The sequence below is a fragment of the Phoenix dactylifera genome, chromosome 14, assembly GCF_051530095.1.
Source record: "Phoenix dactylifera cultivar Ajwa chromosome 14, Ajwa_hap1_PhDact_Kaust_v1.1, whole genome shotgun sequence".
Taxonomy (NCBI): domain Eukaryota; kingdom Viridiplantae; phylum Streptophyta; class Magnoliopsida; order Arecales; family Arecaceae; genus Phoenix; species Phoenix dactylifera.
Window position 1 is genome coordinate 20,249,137 of NC_143203.1, and position 13,611 is coordinate 20,262,747.

At 38.9% G+C, this 13,611-nt stretch overlaps 2 protein-coding genes across 5 annotated transcripts; one reads left to right on the top strand and one right to left on the bottom strand.

Annotated features, from left to right (window-relative positions):
• The first annotated feature begins 385 nt into the window (after positions 1-385).
• On the top strand, positions 386-6,137 carry LOC103721675 (putative polygalacturonase). 4 transcript variants are annotated; one of them, XM_008811975.6, is made up of 6 exons: positions 386-571; positions 1,593-1,907; positions 3,151-3,271; positions 3,386-3,560; positions 3,711-3,781; positions 5,150-6,137. In XM_008811975.6, the coding sequence occupies exons 1-6, from the start codon at positions 560-562 to the stop codon at positions 5,821-5,823; spliced, it is 1,368 nt and encodes a 455-aa protein (XP_008810197.4). In that variant the 5' UTR covers positions 386-559; the 3' UTR covers positions 5,824-6,137. The 4 variants fall into 4 exon arrangements, with proteins under 4 accessions (XP_008810197.4, XP_008810195.4, XP_008810196.4 ...); XM_008811973.6 differs by having other exon boundaries at positions 387-571; positions 1,593-1,922; XM_008811974.6 differs by having other exon boundaries at positions 387-571; positions 1,593-1,922; positions 3,163-3,271.
• Positions 6,138-9,915: 3,778 nt separating this feature from the next.
• On the bottom strand, positions 9,916-13,044 carry LOC103721692 (putative pectinesterase/pectinesterase inhibitor 28). The gene is made up of 2 exons (XM_008811997.5): positions 11,802-13,044; positions 9,916-11,012 (listed from the first exon to the last, which is right to left on the bottom strand). Exons 1-2 carry the CDS (start codon positions 12,850-12,852, stop codon positions 10,294-10,296), a joined length of 1,770 nt encoding a protein of 589 aa, XP_008810219.3. The 5' UTR covers positions 12,853-13,044; the 3' UTR covers positions 9,916-10,293.
• Positions 13,045-13,611: the final 567 nt, after the last annotated feature.

Here is a 13,611-nt window from a genome sequence, read left to right on the forward strand (position 1 = left end):
CATTTCACCAAGGAAGGTAATTTCTTTATTCCTTTATTAAGATCCTCACTAGAATAACTGATCAATCCCATACCTTTTTATTATTTGGGACCATGGCAAGATCCCTCAATTATTCTTTTATATACATATATATATATATACACACACATTTGTGTGTGTGTGTGTGTGTGTTTGACAAGGAGACCCAAACCACCCCCACGGGGACCTTCTCCTACACACACCATGACTGCCTCTCGAGTCTCCACCTAGCTTGATCCCGTAAAGTCTTGATTGGGGTCAATCTCGGGTTGCCTTTTGGGTGCAATTAAGGCAACACTTTCTTCCATTTTTATCATCATTTTTTGTTTCTCAAGTATAGACCCGACAGCTTCTAAGCATTTGTGCTTCTCGTGTCTCTCATTCTTTCTTCTTCGATAATTCCACGCTTCCGCTCTCACCTCCACCGCCGCACCCCCTACCCCAACCAAAATCTTCTTCTTCTCCTCGTTCTTCTTTGCGGCTCTTCTGGTTGGAGCTTCTTCCTTTGTGCCTTGTCCTGCCCCTGGGCTTGAGGGGGCTCATGAAGAGGCAAGTAAGTACGTTTTTTGTTTTTTTGGCTATTTTTTGCTTATTGTTTGATAAAGGAATCATCTTTCTCGGTGAAAATGGATCTCTAAGAGTTTGATTGCCTTTATTTTTCTGTTGTATGCTTGAAAAATTCAATTTTGCTTTCATTTTTGCCGTTTTTGGCTGTTTTTTGCGATGCTCTCCACTTTCTTTTTTTTCTTCATGCGCCATCCGGGATTTACGGCATTCCCCAATTTGGTGTTGTTTCCCCAAAAAATTCTCTTTTGGGTGCTTGGGAGCTTGGGCTAAGTTCAATCATTGGCTCCTTTTATGAGGGGTCTTGTGATCAGTCATGCCTAGATTTGCCCATTCTTGAACCAACCCGCCATTGCTTTCATGTAGTCTTTCGGCTTTTACTTAGTTTTTGTTGTTGGGTGGGGTTCGATTAGACTAATGGTTTTGTCTCAGGGAGTTTAGCTTTGATTCTTAGTATTTCTTTGACGCATATAAATTCTTGTATTATTGAATCATAAGAGTTTCCAAAGATACTTCCACTTGCCTCCTTTAATGAGCTTGATTGGCTCAGGAGTACAGGCATTGAAGTTCTTTTTTCTTTGATCTTACTTTTTCTTTGGAGAAGAAGAATCATTGGGTTTCTGTGGAAGAGTTAATTTAATAAAGTAGATCCTAGTTGCCAATCTGATCTTCTCTGTCTCAATGCTCAATTCCAACTTGAGCTTCTTCAATCAATTGCCACTTGTTTCTCATTATATCAATATAGTAGGCTTGCATTCTCTTAGATAATGTGGAACCCTTCCTTTTCTTTTGCCTCATCAGCGCTGGAAGTGTAGCTGAATGGCGTGTAATTATTCGAATTATATATCCATGAGATATTGGATCCATTTCATTGCCGTTTTGTAGATTCTTCTAACCACTAAAAGTTTCCATTCTTGTTGGTCTCTTTGGTCGATGTTTTACTGAGTGCATGCACTATTTGCACTTTGCAGTGTTAATTGATGTGTTGGCTTGGTTCTTGTCTTCTTCAGGTAGTTGTGCTATTAGTTTTAGTAGTTGCTAATGCTGTCAGAGGCAATGGAGGGGAGGATGGGCACTGCAAATACAAGAGGGGTTTGAACCCAAGACCGCACAGTGTTTCCATAACGGATTTTGGCGCCATCGGAGACGGGTTGACACTAAATACACTTGCCTTTCAGAATGCTATCTTCTATTTGAAGTCATTTGCCGACAAGGGCGGCGCTCAGCTGTATGTTCCTAAAGGGAGGTGGCTGACTGGAAGTTTCAACCTCACCAGCCACCTTACCCTCTTTTTGGACAAGGATGCCATTATAATTGGCACTCAGGTCTTCTTCTATAATGTATTGACATTCATTTTGTTATTCTTGTTGTATTTTTCCTGTCATGGCTTATATGCCAGTCTGACTACATTATATGCTCACAAGATGGTGTCGATAATTAATTTGGGGCACTCATGTTACCAGGGCACTACTGTAGAAGTACCCTACAACCCCAATATGCCATTATACCCATGATAGAATGATGTATAGTACTGTAATTTTAAATTCTTAATATAGATACTGGACATTCATGCAACACAATGGACATGCTTTATATTTCATCAATATCTCAAACCAAGGAAAAAGTTCTCCCATTGAGCTCATAGAATATTTAGGATTTTCAATGTGTGATACATATTTGTTACCAAAAATGTCTTCCACTATGCATATTTATGATATTTCTCATCCAAACTACCTAATTAGCTTAAAATTTTTAGAAAAAGGATAATTTGCAAAATTATTTTAATACATACATTTGAACTAATCTGAAAGTCCACTTTGAACTCATTGCAGCCCTATTCTGTCCCAATTTTAAGAAGCTGCACCTAGAAAAAATTTGATAACTATGCAAGTGTCTGGCATATATCTAATTTGGACATGCGTCTGACACGGATTTTAGGAGCTAGACATGAGTGTCTGTGCGACACAGCTTTCATTCAGCTTCATATCAAAATATTTATTCTCAGTATCAACTTGCCTTCTCTTCATTAGTGGTGAACTGGAGTTTGGCACATGCAATGCATATGCTGTGGGGACAGACAAATGCACGAGCTGAGCCTCATATGCCACTCTGAAGTTTTCATTTAAATAACAGAATAGATGTAGCCTCACGCTATTATAATGTCATGACTTTCCAAATACCCTCATGAATTTCATCATTGTAGATGTTTTTTTTTTTAAAAAAAAACAGATACTCTTCTTTTATGGTTCAATATATCCAGATTCTTTCTGTTTCCATATCAACTTAAGCATGGTGTTAGCTAATACAATTCTGTTAGTTGTTGAAAGAGGTGAATGGTGCTTGCTTGGGATTTTATTACTCCGAGTAAATCTGAAAGGGAAAATTGTGTTGTCTTGAAAATTTTGTGCTGGTGGCTTTCTTGCCCTGTTCTGGAGATTTTACTAGGTTATGAAAATCAGCATGCAGGAATTTAAGTTATAAAAAAGGCAAAAGATACTTTGTTTAACCAAAAATTTTACGCTCAGGCATGTTCTATTGTCGGACAATGATTTCCCCTCTTGCTTGTAGGAATCATCTCAGTGGCCTATTATTGAGCCATTACCCTCGTATGGCCAAGGCCTAGATCTTCCAGGTGGAAGGCATGGTAGCTTGATAAATGGGCAAAACTTGACAGATGTAGTGATAACAGGCAAGATTTTTGTCGCCTTTGTTCTCTTTTACTATACATTTATAGCAGATCAGCAGACATTTCATCCTTCTTACAGTGAGATTGCATATGTCCTTACTAATTTTGTTGCTATAGGTGATAATGGAACCATCGATGGTCAGGGTTCTGTTTGGTGGGGGTGGTTCCATACTCACACCTTAAACTTTAGCCGTCCTCACCTTGTGGAGCTTGTGAGTTCCAATGATGTTGTGATTTCAAATTTGACATTCTTGAACTCCCCTGCTTGGAGCATTCATCCAGTATACTGTAGGTGTGTTTAGTCCTACCTTACTTGTATCCAGTGTTGCATTTTCCCAGCAAACTCAAATCATAGTTCTGGAACAAAAAAGTTGGAGAGCATGTTTTACTCATGGAATTCGAACACATAGCCACTATTCATAATTATTTATATGTGATGCAGCAATGTGGAGATTCAGAAAATAACAATCCACACTTCATCCAAGTCTCTATTTACAAGCGGTATAGTTCCAGGTTAGCATCCAACTTCCTTTCTGATATCTATTTGCATTTTTTATGCTTTCTGTTTGTTATATACATCAGAGTATAAAAATCATCTGACTTCTCTGTAATTATCTCCTTAATATCCTTTTCAGCTAGTTCCTTGCAGTGCTCATATGCTGACTATTTGTTCTTCTCAAAAACTGCCATACATAAATAGGAATTTGAGACTTACTAGGCTTAGAAGAATAAATTATGGATTTTAGAAGCTTGAAAATTTTGTCAATAGATTGATGGAAGATAAGTTAAAGGCCCTCGTACAGAACATATTTCTCAGGTGCCAGGATTACAATATTATGTGAAATTACCATTGACTATTGAGAGTGAGCGGTCTAGATCTGATGCTTACATTGTATGTTCTATATACATGCAACTTGCAATGCTTGTCCTTCGACTCCTCTACATGACAAGTTGATATTATACAAGCTGTAGGATGTGACTTGTGCAAGCTTTGATCAGGTCTTGACCTAACTTGCTTTCAGTTCACAGTTCAATCAAAAAGAAAGGCCACTATATGTGATCTGGAATGAGGATAACTAATTTACTGCAAAGATAGGAGAAATATGCACAGCATGATACAGATCCCCATACTCCATATTATTCATTCTGTTGTTCTAGTTAGGATCACCTAGAGGATTCCTGGGAGTCATCTACAAGCAACTTTTGTTGATTCACATTGAAAAGGGATTGTCTGCTCCGTTCCTTCTCATGCGATGATAGAATGGAACCTAATGGCTGCATCATGATGCCTGATGTGGCTCCTTCAGTGCCAACAATACTTCATTTGAATGACAATATGTAAAGTTAAGATCATGGAAAGCCAACATCTGATGTATTTAGTACAGAATGTTTTCAGCAGAGGTTCACATTTATCTTGCTCTACATCACAGCATCAGCATATCAGCCGCTTCAGTCATTGCTAAGGACCTTTAGATAATTCACTCATTACATTTTGTTATTGATCCTAGCTCTGGCCATAAAATTTGATTGGCAGTAATAGGTAGGATTCCCTGTTAACATGCCTTTATCTCATGCATGTGAACCTATAATAGAAAGTTACTGTCACTCCTAAAGAGTTCAAAATGGGTGGGGCTAGAAAATTGTTTCCCTGTAGTTAAAGCAAAAAGTCTTGAGGTACATGTGTGTCCTTTGTTATCATCACAAATGTAATTGGCCGTGAGATAATTTTTGAAATGTACATGCTAAAAATATTATTTGTTTAAGCTTTTAATCGGTCATGACATCATGGACTTCTTTTTTTTTGGATTGTTCAGTTGCTTAAACAGATTCAGCAAACAAAACAATTTTTATCATATCTAACACATATTACTACTGCTTCAGATTCATGCTCATATATATGCATTGAGGATTGCAGCATTAATGTCTCACATGATGCCATTGCTCTGAAGAGCGGTTGGGACAACTATGGAATCTCTTTTGGAAGACCTTCCTCGAACATTCACATCAACAATGTCCACCTGCAGACTTCTCTTGGCTCTGCCATTGCTTTCGGAAGTGAGATGTCTGGTGGAATATCTGACATATACGTTGAGCACCTGCATGTCCATGCTTCTTTCACCGGTATAAAATTCAAGACTATCCGAGGCCGAGGTGGTTTCATTGAAAACATAGTCATATCGGATGTCAAGATGGAAAATGTTCATGAGGCTTTTCGGTTCACAGGACATTGTGGCAGCCATCCTGATGACCAATACGATCCTGATGCTCTTCCGGTCGTCAAGCAGATTACCCTTAAGAATGTGGTTGGCACAAACATTTCCATTGCTGGTGTCCTCTCCGGAATTGAAGATGATCCCTTCACTGCTATCTGCCTTTCAAACATCAACTTGTCTATCACCTTAGATGCTTCTGCTTCATGGGTTTGTTCAAATGTCTCAGGGTTCTCTGAATCAGTCTTCCCTCAACCATGCTCCGACCTCCAAATCCCATACTCAAATTCTTCTCTCGCGTGCTTCTCACTTCTAAACTACAAAGCAATTGCAGCAGCCAAATAGAGCTTTTTTCTGTGTCTTGTCATTTGCTTCAGCCCCTCTGTATAATTGAGAGACTCGAGCTTCCATTACCAGCTTGTCGATTCTTTTTCCAATAAACCCCAACAAGGAAAGACCTTTCCATTTCTGTCGCCCATCCAATTCATGCTTCGTGGGACTCGAGCGATGGTTATCTTGGACCTTCGGAAAAAAAAAAAAAAAAAAAGAGCATCCAAGATGACAATATGCTTGCTTGTACAGCTACATTTCTTCATTCAATCTGTAAGAAATGTTTTTGGTAGTTGTTGGAATCCAGACATTTGATTGATACTGCTGCATTTGCTGTTAAACCATTAGATTATGATTAATATTTGTATGTTTTATCCTCTGCGGACATCAGTAGTGAATTAAATTTGCTAAGAATGGGACCAAGGTTCGCCGTATCAGTACTGGTCAGCGTATCGATGGCGGCTCCGACCGGTACGTACCGGTTCCATACTGGTCTCGTACCGATTTATACTGGTCCATACCAGTTCCATACCGGTTTTCCAATGTGGTCTCGTACCGATTTGTACCGGTCTATACCAGTTTCATACTGGTTTTCCAATGATATGCTATCGGTACCAGATTCTACACTGATCCGGTACCGATCCTAGACCGGATCGGTATGTACGGCCGATACCGGCCGGTATGGATCGGTACGGCAGTCCATGAATGGGACAGTGGTGGTTTATAATATGCCACATGGCTTCATGTTATTAAAATAAAAGGGTGGTTGGCTCTCAAAGCTACAAAAATAAATAACTTGATCTAAATGCTGCTGTCGCCTCTTTGGGCTTCTTGCTTGTGATGTCATTGCCTTGGGCTACTCGGAGGTCATGCCAGGTTTGTAACTGCACAACCTTCCACCTCTCACAGTTTCTTTGGCAATTGATAGACCCCTCAACGGAACAGTACCTAGGTTTGTTCTTGTTTTTTGGGTGCTTCCATCTCTTGGTCGTTTCAAGATGAACTTTGATGGCAGCATGGCGATGGATGGGAGGTCCGGAGGGATTGGATTTGTTATCGACTACCTTGGTAGATTAGTTGCAGCAGGTGGCCAATGCACACCAGGACTTACTGTAGTTGGGGCAGAGCTTCAGGCAGCCTGGGAGGGCATATCTTATGCGAGATAGGTGCTCGATGCCGAGCGGATGCACCTCGAGGGGGATTCATCTATAGTGATCGATTGGATTTAGGGTGCAGACAGGTATGAAGATAGTTATCCTCTTATTCATGAGACTCGCAGGTTGGTTATAGAGATGGACGAGTTCCAGGCAGCACATGTCTTCCGGGAGGCGAACAAGGTAGCAGACTGGGTCGCCTTTTATGTTGCACGACATTTCGAGGAGCTTCTTTGAACATCCACAGTAGAGCTTCCGTCCCCATTGTACGTTTTGCTTTCTTGTGACTTGGCAAGATGTACTCATGTTATGAATTGCCGTTTTCACAAAAAAAAAAAAGACCCCTCAACATTGACAGCTCGTTTGGCTATCGAAAAAAAAAATCTCTTTAAGTTTTTAAAGAAAAGAGATAGAAAAGTAACATACTTAAGAGAATAAAATTTTTATATTTCATAAAAAAAACAAATCTATAGAAGACATGAAAAAACTATTTTTTTATTGATTGGAAATTAAAGTTTTTTAAATTTTTCAAAATATTTTTAAGCCATCAAAATCTATAGATAATTTTTTTTTTATTAAATATATAGCAGGTATTTCATATATATTTTTAGAAAAATAGATGCTCAACTAAATATTAGCCACTTTAAAATGTGTTTCTTTTTTTTTTTGAACAATCAAGCATGCCAAAAAATTTTCCCAGCATTATATTTTCAGAAATTATTTTTTTAGAAAATTTTTTTTATTGAGAAAAAAAAATTTGCGAACCAAATGACTCATAATAGATTGGCAACATCTAGCATCTTGACAATAGAATTTGGTGGGACTATAATTGACAGGTTTTGCTGCCAGCCAAATTTAGCTCTGTGATGAAGTTGGCATGAAGTTGTTGTTAATATAAACTTCCGGATGATGTGTTATAATTATTAGAAAGGACAAGGCAATAAACTTTGGCGAGCTACAAGAGTCATCATCATCCTGCTGTAGTTATAAAGTATTGCGCAAATGTAGTCATCTATGGTTCGCTCTTGCACCTGGTGGAAGCCGCCACTTTGTAGGGAAATCAGTTCTCATTGTCGGAAGAAGCATGCAGTAGATAATTATGAGGGATCATTTGAGAAAGAGTTCAAAGAGAATTACTAAATTACTGGAGAACCACTTTTTGGAGAAGCACCATGAGGAAGCTTTGGAGAGCAAGCTAGAGAATCTCTGTTATAAAAGTATCACCTCCTCTTGTAGCTTATCTTATTAATTCTCCACTGATTTCTTCTATGGTCCTCAGCTGGGAGGAAACAATGCAGGTTCCATTCTTGTCAACCACTATGACTTCAAATGGACAAGCAAATAATCCCTTTATACTATTATTAAATATCATTATATAAATATTTAATAAAAATATAATATTTTTATAATATATTCATATAACAGAATATAATAGATTATCTTTTATGTAATTAATGGTATATTATAATATTATAATAATAATATCAAATTATGATTGTAATAATACATATATGTCCATATATATATATATATATATATATATATATATATATATATATATATATATATATATATTACTAAAGCATTGTTACTATTTTAGTATTATTATTATTTTTAATATTATTACTACTATTAGTAATATTACTATTATTAAAACTATTACTATTTTTATTGTTTTTTAGTATTATTACTCTTACTATTTTTAGTACTATTGCTATCATTAGTACTATTATTATTTTTTAGTACTATTACAATTGTTATTATTGTTATTATTATTTTTGGTAAACCGACGTCTCAGGATATGAGTACGCCAGGATGAATCAGAACACAAAACACGATCGAGGCTCTGAGGGATGGGGCCAGTGTCATCCCATAGGATACAATTATTACTTTTAGTTCTATCGCTATTATTAGTAGTACTATTACTATTTTTAGTATTATTACTATTTTTAGTACTATTACTATTTTTAGTATGATTACTATTTTTGGCGCTCTCGCTATTTTTAGTATTTTTTTTAGAATTTTTGCTTTTTTAGTATTTTACTATTATTGATGTTATTACTATTTTTAGTGTTATTACTATTATTAGTGCTATTTCTATTTTTAGTGATATTCTTATTATTAGTAGTATTACTATTATTAGTATTATTACTATTTTCGGCTTTTTAGCAAATCCAAAAATGATTTTTAATTTTTTATCAAATGTCACTATATCATCCCAAAATTTTATTAAACAGAGCCTTAGTCTTGATCAAACTTGACCTATCTGTGCAATTCTGACCCCCTTGCACCCAAATATAAAGCTTGGGCCATGCAACGTTAAGTGAGGAAAGCTAAAGGAACAAGCAACGAATGCTTTCACTCGCAAGAGATGGCCATTTGCTATATCAATCTCTTTTGTACGGATGTGCACGTTTTGTCTTCAAGGCATGGCTGCCAACTTTCCAAGACCATTGACGAGGAAATTGACAGGCCGGTGCTAGCTTTTGCATGTATTTTCCGCAAAAGACCATGGCCTAAGTCCATAGGCAACAAAATTAATCCCCAAACCATTTAACAGAAAGTAAGGCTGCAGCTTGTTGCATTCAAGCTACATAACTAGAATTGTGTTGTTATTAATTTCACTCAAAAAATATTATAATCATTTTACTTTTGACAAAGCCTCCATCCCTTTCATATCATCTCCCTTTTTGATCCATTACGTCGATAAGCTTTGAATGAGAGATCAGAGATTGTTACATGGGGCTAGCTAGTATGCTAGAGTTGTTTAAAAATTTAAACCATTAACTTTTTCATCAAGTCATTTGTATCAATTCATCAATCTCCCACTAATGATTCTACTTAGGATTAAATCTCACATACGATCGATCATCAACATTTAATTTTTTTTTTCCCCTCCGAGCCATGTTATATGGCTATTGTAACACCTACCTGAATGGCTGAATAGTGTGTACAGAACAAAACGAACCAAATTGCAGACTAACTTGCATCATCTTAAAAGAATAAAACATTGCTAAAAAAAAAAGAGAGGAATAAAACAGATGAGGGCTTTCTATTGAAGCAAAGAGCACATAGAACTCTCCATCAAATAATAACAGTTGAACAAATAAAAGAATCCAATACTTCTTTTATTAATTTCCACCTATTCAAGAGAAGAGGAAGCAAATAAATCCTACTCCTCTCTTTACTCAGAGAGAGAGAGAGAGAGAGAGAGAGAGAGAGAGAGAGAGAGAGAAGGGACATCACTCCCACTGTCCCACAGCCTTTTTTTTTCTTCAATATCTCTGCATCCCTTCTCTCTTCCACAACTTCATACAACCAAGATTACAAACTAGTGCACCCTGCCGGCCTCCGTTTCTGGGAGCAGCCCTGGAATATAGGGCACACCTGTGGGCTTAAGCCATGAATTCCCTTGGATGAACTGCTCGACTGTAAACTTCTGCGCATGGCTGTAGTCTATCTTCTTGTACCCCTTCCACGCGACCCTTTTGGCGATGGTTGCCCCCGGGCCGCGGTTGTCGACCTCGGCGTAGAAGCATGTATTAAGGCCGAAGTCCCCTAGCCATGGCAGCCACCCTTGCGGGTGGATGAAGTCATCAATCTGAGACTGCACGACCAAGGTCCTCGAGTATGGCTTCCATGGCCGGCCAAGATACGATGGATTTCTGGCGCGGAGCGGTAGGTAGTCAGGGTCGGCGCCGATGGTGCAGTTGTGGAGGATGATGGCGGTGGCCTCTCGCCGGTCCTTCCGGCCGCTTGCCGTCACGATGCATTGCTGGTTCGCCAATGGCTTCCTCACTCTGATGATGCAGTTCTGGAAGATGGAGGCCGCGTCGCCGAAGATGAAGTCGATTGTGCCGGTGATGGTGCAATCCCGGTAGAACTGGCGCTTCGTATGGCTGTAGAGCGTGTCCTGAAAGCCGTCCATCTGGCAGTTGTAGAAGATTGAACGGTCGGATTGTACCCGCAGGGCAACGGCTTGGTGTTTTTCCGCACCCGCAGAGTTTTCAAACCCAAGGTTCTTGGCGATGAACCCATCTCCCACCACAGCTTTATTATCAACAAAATCGACGTGATTAGAACTACCAAACATGCATGTACGACTCTATCTATCAAGTGCTGTTAAAAGAGATCGAGCATGCACTAGCTAGATACAAGAAACAATATTGGCACGTAATATGTTAACTCAAGAGGCTTTTAATTTCCATAAATTGATATCGTTCTTTAGAGTTTGTATCGCATCGATCTGATCTTCAAAATTCGAAGATTAAGTTAAATAGGAGTGTTTTAAAGATAATCTTGCAAGCAAAAGAGACAAAAGTTCCTTTTACCAACAATCAATTTAAACCAGGTTATATATGATTCTTCCTTGATGTTTTGATTACTATTTCCCTTGAAAGTCATGGCTAAAAAGTGCTGAATTTTCGACATTTCTCTTTATTATTAACCTACAAAGGTCTAGTATCTTAACAGCTCTATCTGAACCGAACCACCCTAGCCGATAGTTCAAGTTTTAGATCGAATTAGTTTTATGAAACTTTGTTTAACATCTAAAGCAAGAATTTTTTTTAAAATCCAATAGTACGTACACATGGAGACATGCATTTCATGTCCATAGTCAGCTTTCTATTACCTAATATTATTTAAAGAATCTAAAAATCATTCAAAAAGAATATAATTAATATATAGACCAAAAAAAATAGATAAATTGATAGACAGACAGATATATATAGATAATTATCTTTTATGATAATATACAAGTTGCTTACATATGTTAATACCAGGAATCATTCAAACCCGAGTAGTAGCAAATAGCTTGAATTGTAACGAATTGCTTACCGAAAGTTGCAGTCTTGAAGGTTGTTGTGCCGTCGATGTAATTCAAGTTTCCGGTGATCCTCGTCTTGGTTGGGCCATCCCCGATCATCATCACATTCATCATACTTTTATCCAGCCACACCTGCTCCTTGTACACTCCTTCCTTGATATATATCACGAAGATCGAATTGCTATTCTTGGGGATTGCACCAAGTGCTTCTTTTATGGTTTTGTAGTTTCCACTCCCATCCTGAGCTACAATTATATTTGGCTTTATCTGATCCGCTGCAAGGGCGAGGAGCCTTCTCTTCCCATTTGCCACCCATGAAGGGTACTCGCCGCTCCCCTCTTCCTCGTGCGAGAGAAACCTTCTCTTGAGGAAAGGAACCCGGACTGTGGAGAGCACCGAAGAAATCTCATCGATGATGGCAAGAGCATTGCTTGTTAAGGCTTGGGAGCTATTCAATGCCTCCCTCATGGACTCCGCGGCATCTCCGGTTATGTTCTCAAATCCATCGAGGCACGTCTCTTGGTACGTGACTGCAGCACTGAGCCAAATCTTGAGGTCGTCGATGACATCATCGACGTGATTCATATCGAGTTGGCCAAACTTGGTGAATGAGTTCCTGAGTTCATCAATGGCGTAGTCAAGGAGTTTCTTGCAGTCATCGAGTGCATCGGAGGTCCGTGGGTCCTTCGCAGTCGCTTGGAGCACCGATGAATGGTCGAATGCATCACGAATGTAGCTGATCGTGACGTTAAATGCGGCCTCTACAAGCACCTTTGGATCGCTCGCGTTGCCTGCTGCTTTGGTGAGAGAGCTCTCGCATATCTCCTTATAATCCGTTGGTTGGCAAATGGATTTGATTGCCTTCGACGTGGTAGTAAAACCACTGCTATCAGAGGAGCCACCCTTGGAAGAATTGTAGCGCGAGACACCGATCACGGCCCCGACCACCATGCAGAGGAGGATTGCCGCCGAGCCACCAATGATAGCGAGCTTCTTCTTCTTCTTCTTTTGGCCTGCATTGCTCGATGGACCAGAGATTTGTCCATACCCTTCCGAGGACATCTCTTCACCGTGGTTCACAAGGTCACTATCTCTGGGGTTTCCCTTTGGTTTTGGTTTTGGAGGAGAGATCTTTGGAAGAACCCAATGGAGGGGAAAATAGTTTTAAAGAGAGGGAGAGAATAGAATAAAGGGTGGTTGGGGTTGGGCTCGGAAAAGAATAGCGAGTAGAGGGGAGAGCCACAGGAGAAAATAGAGAGCCGTTAGGAGAGCCTAATATTTGGAAGGACAGGAGAAGAAACATTTGGTCCGCCCGTATGGAGTGGCTCAGGTGATCCGGGTAAGGTACACGGTCAACCATAATTGTGCCCAAATAGAAGTTAGTTGCCGTATCAGCAAAGTTATATTTATCTTTTAGGCAATGCTACGATTACTCAAAAAAAAAAAAAAAACAATTAATTCTCCATTCTCTCGAGATGACTGTAGTATAACAAATAAAAATATTACAAAATTTAGCCTTAGACCTAAACTATATTAATTTTTAGTCAGGCCTCGGGCTAGGGCGCCTATTTAAAATTTGACTTTTTGTGCCCAAGCCTGCCTCATGATTAGCTCTATATATGACTCATAGCTAAGAAACAACCACTACACAAATCTCAAAACATCCTAAATACTTTCATTCATCTGCCTATATGAATTTCAAAGCATCCTTAGTATATGATCCATATTTAAGGACTACCTACTGCACTTATCTCAAAGCACTTCGAATCCCTTCATTCAACTGCATGTATAGATTTCAAAGCATCCTTAGTGTATGGCCCA

Excerpts from the sequence above, each read along its gene's own strand:
- LOC103721675 (XM_008811973.6), top strand. Across the intron at positions 3,561-3,710 it reads ATTCATCCAGTATACTGTAG|CAATGTGGAGATTCAGAAAA; the intron begins GTGTGTTTAGTC and ends TATGTGATGCAG. Across the intron at positions 3,782-5,149 it reads TACAAGCGGTATAGTTCCAG|ATTCATGCTCATATATATGC; the intron begins GTTAGCATCCAA and ends CTACTGCTTCAG.
- LOC103721692 (XM_008811997.5), bottom strand. The coding sequence starts at position 12,852 with ATGTCCTCGGAAGGGTATGGACAAATCTCTGGTCCATCGAGCAATGCA. Across the intron at positions 11,013-11,801 it reads CTTCAAGACTGCAACTTTCG|CTGTGGTGGGAGATGGGTTC; the intron begins GTAAGCAATTCG and ends TTGATAATAAAG.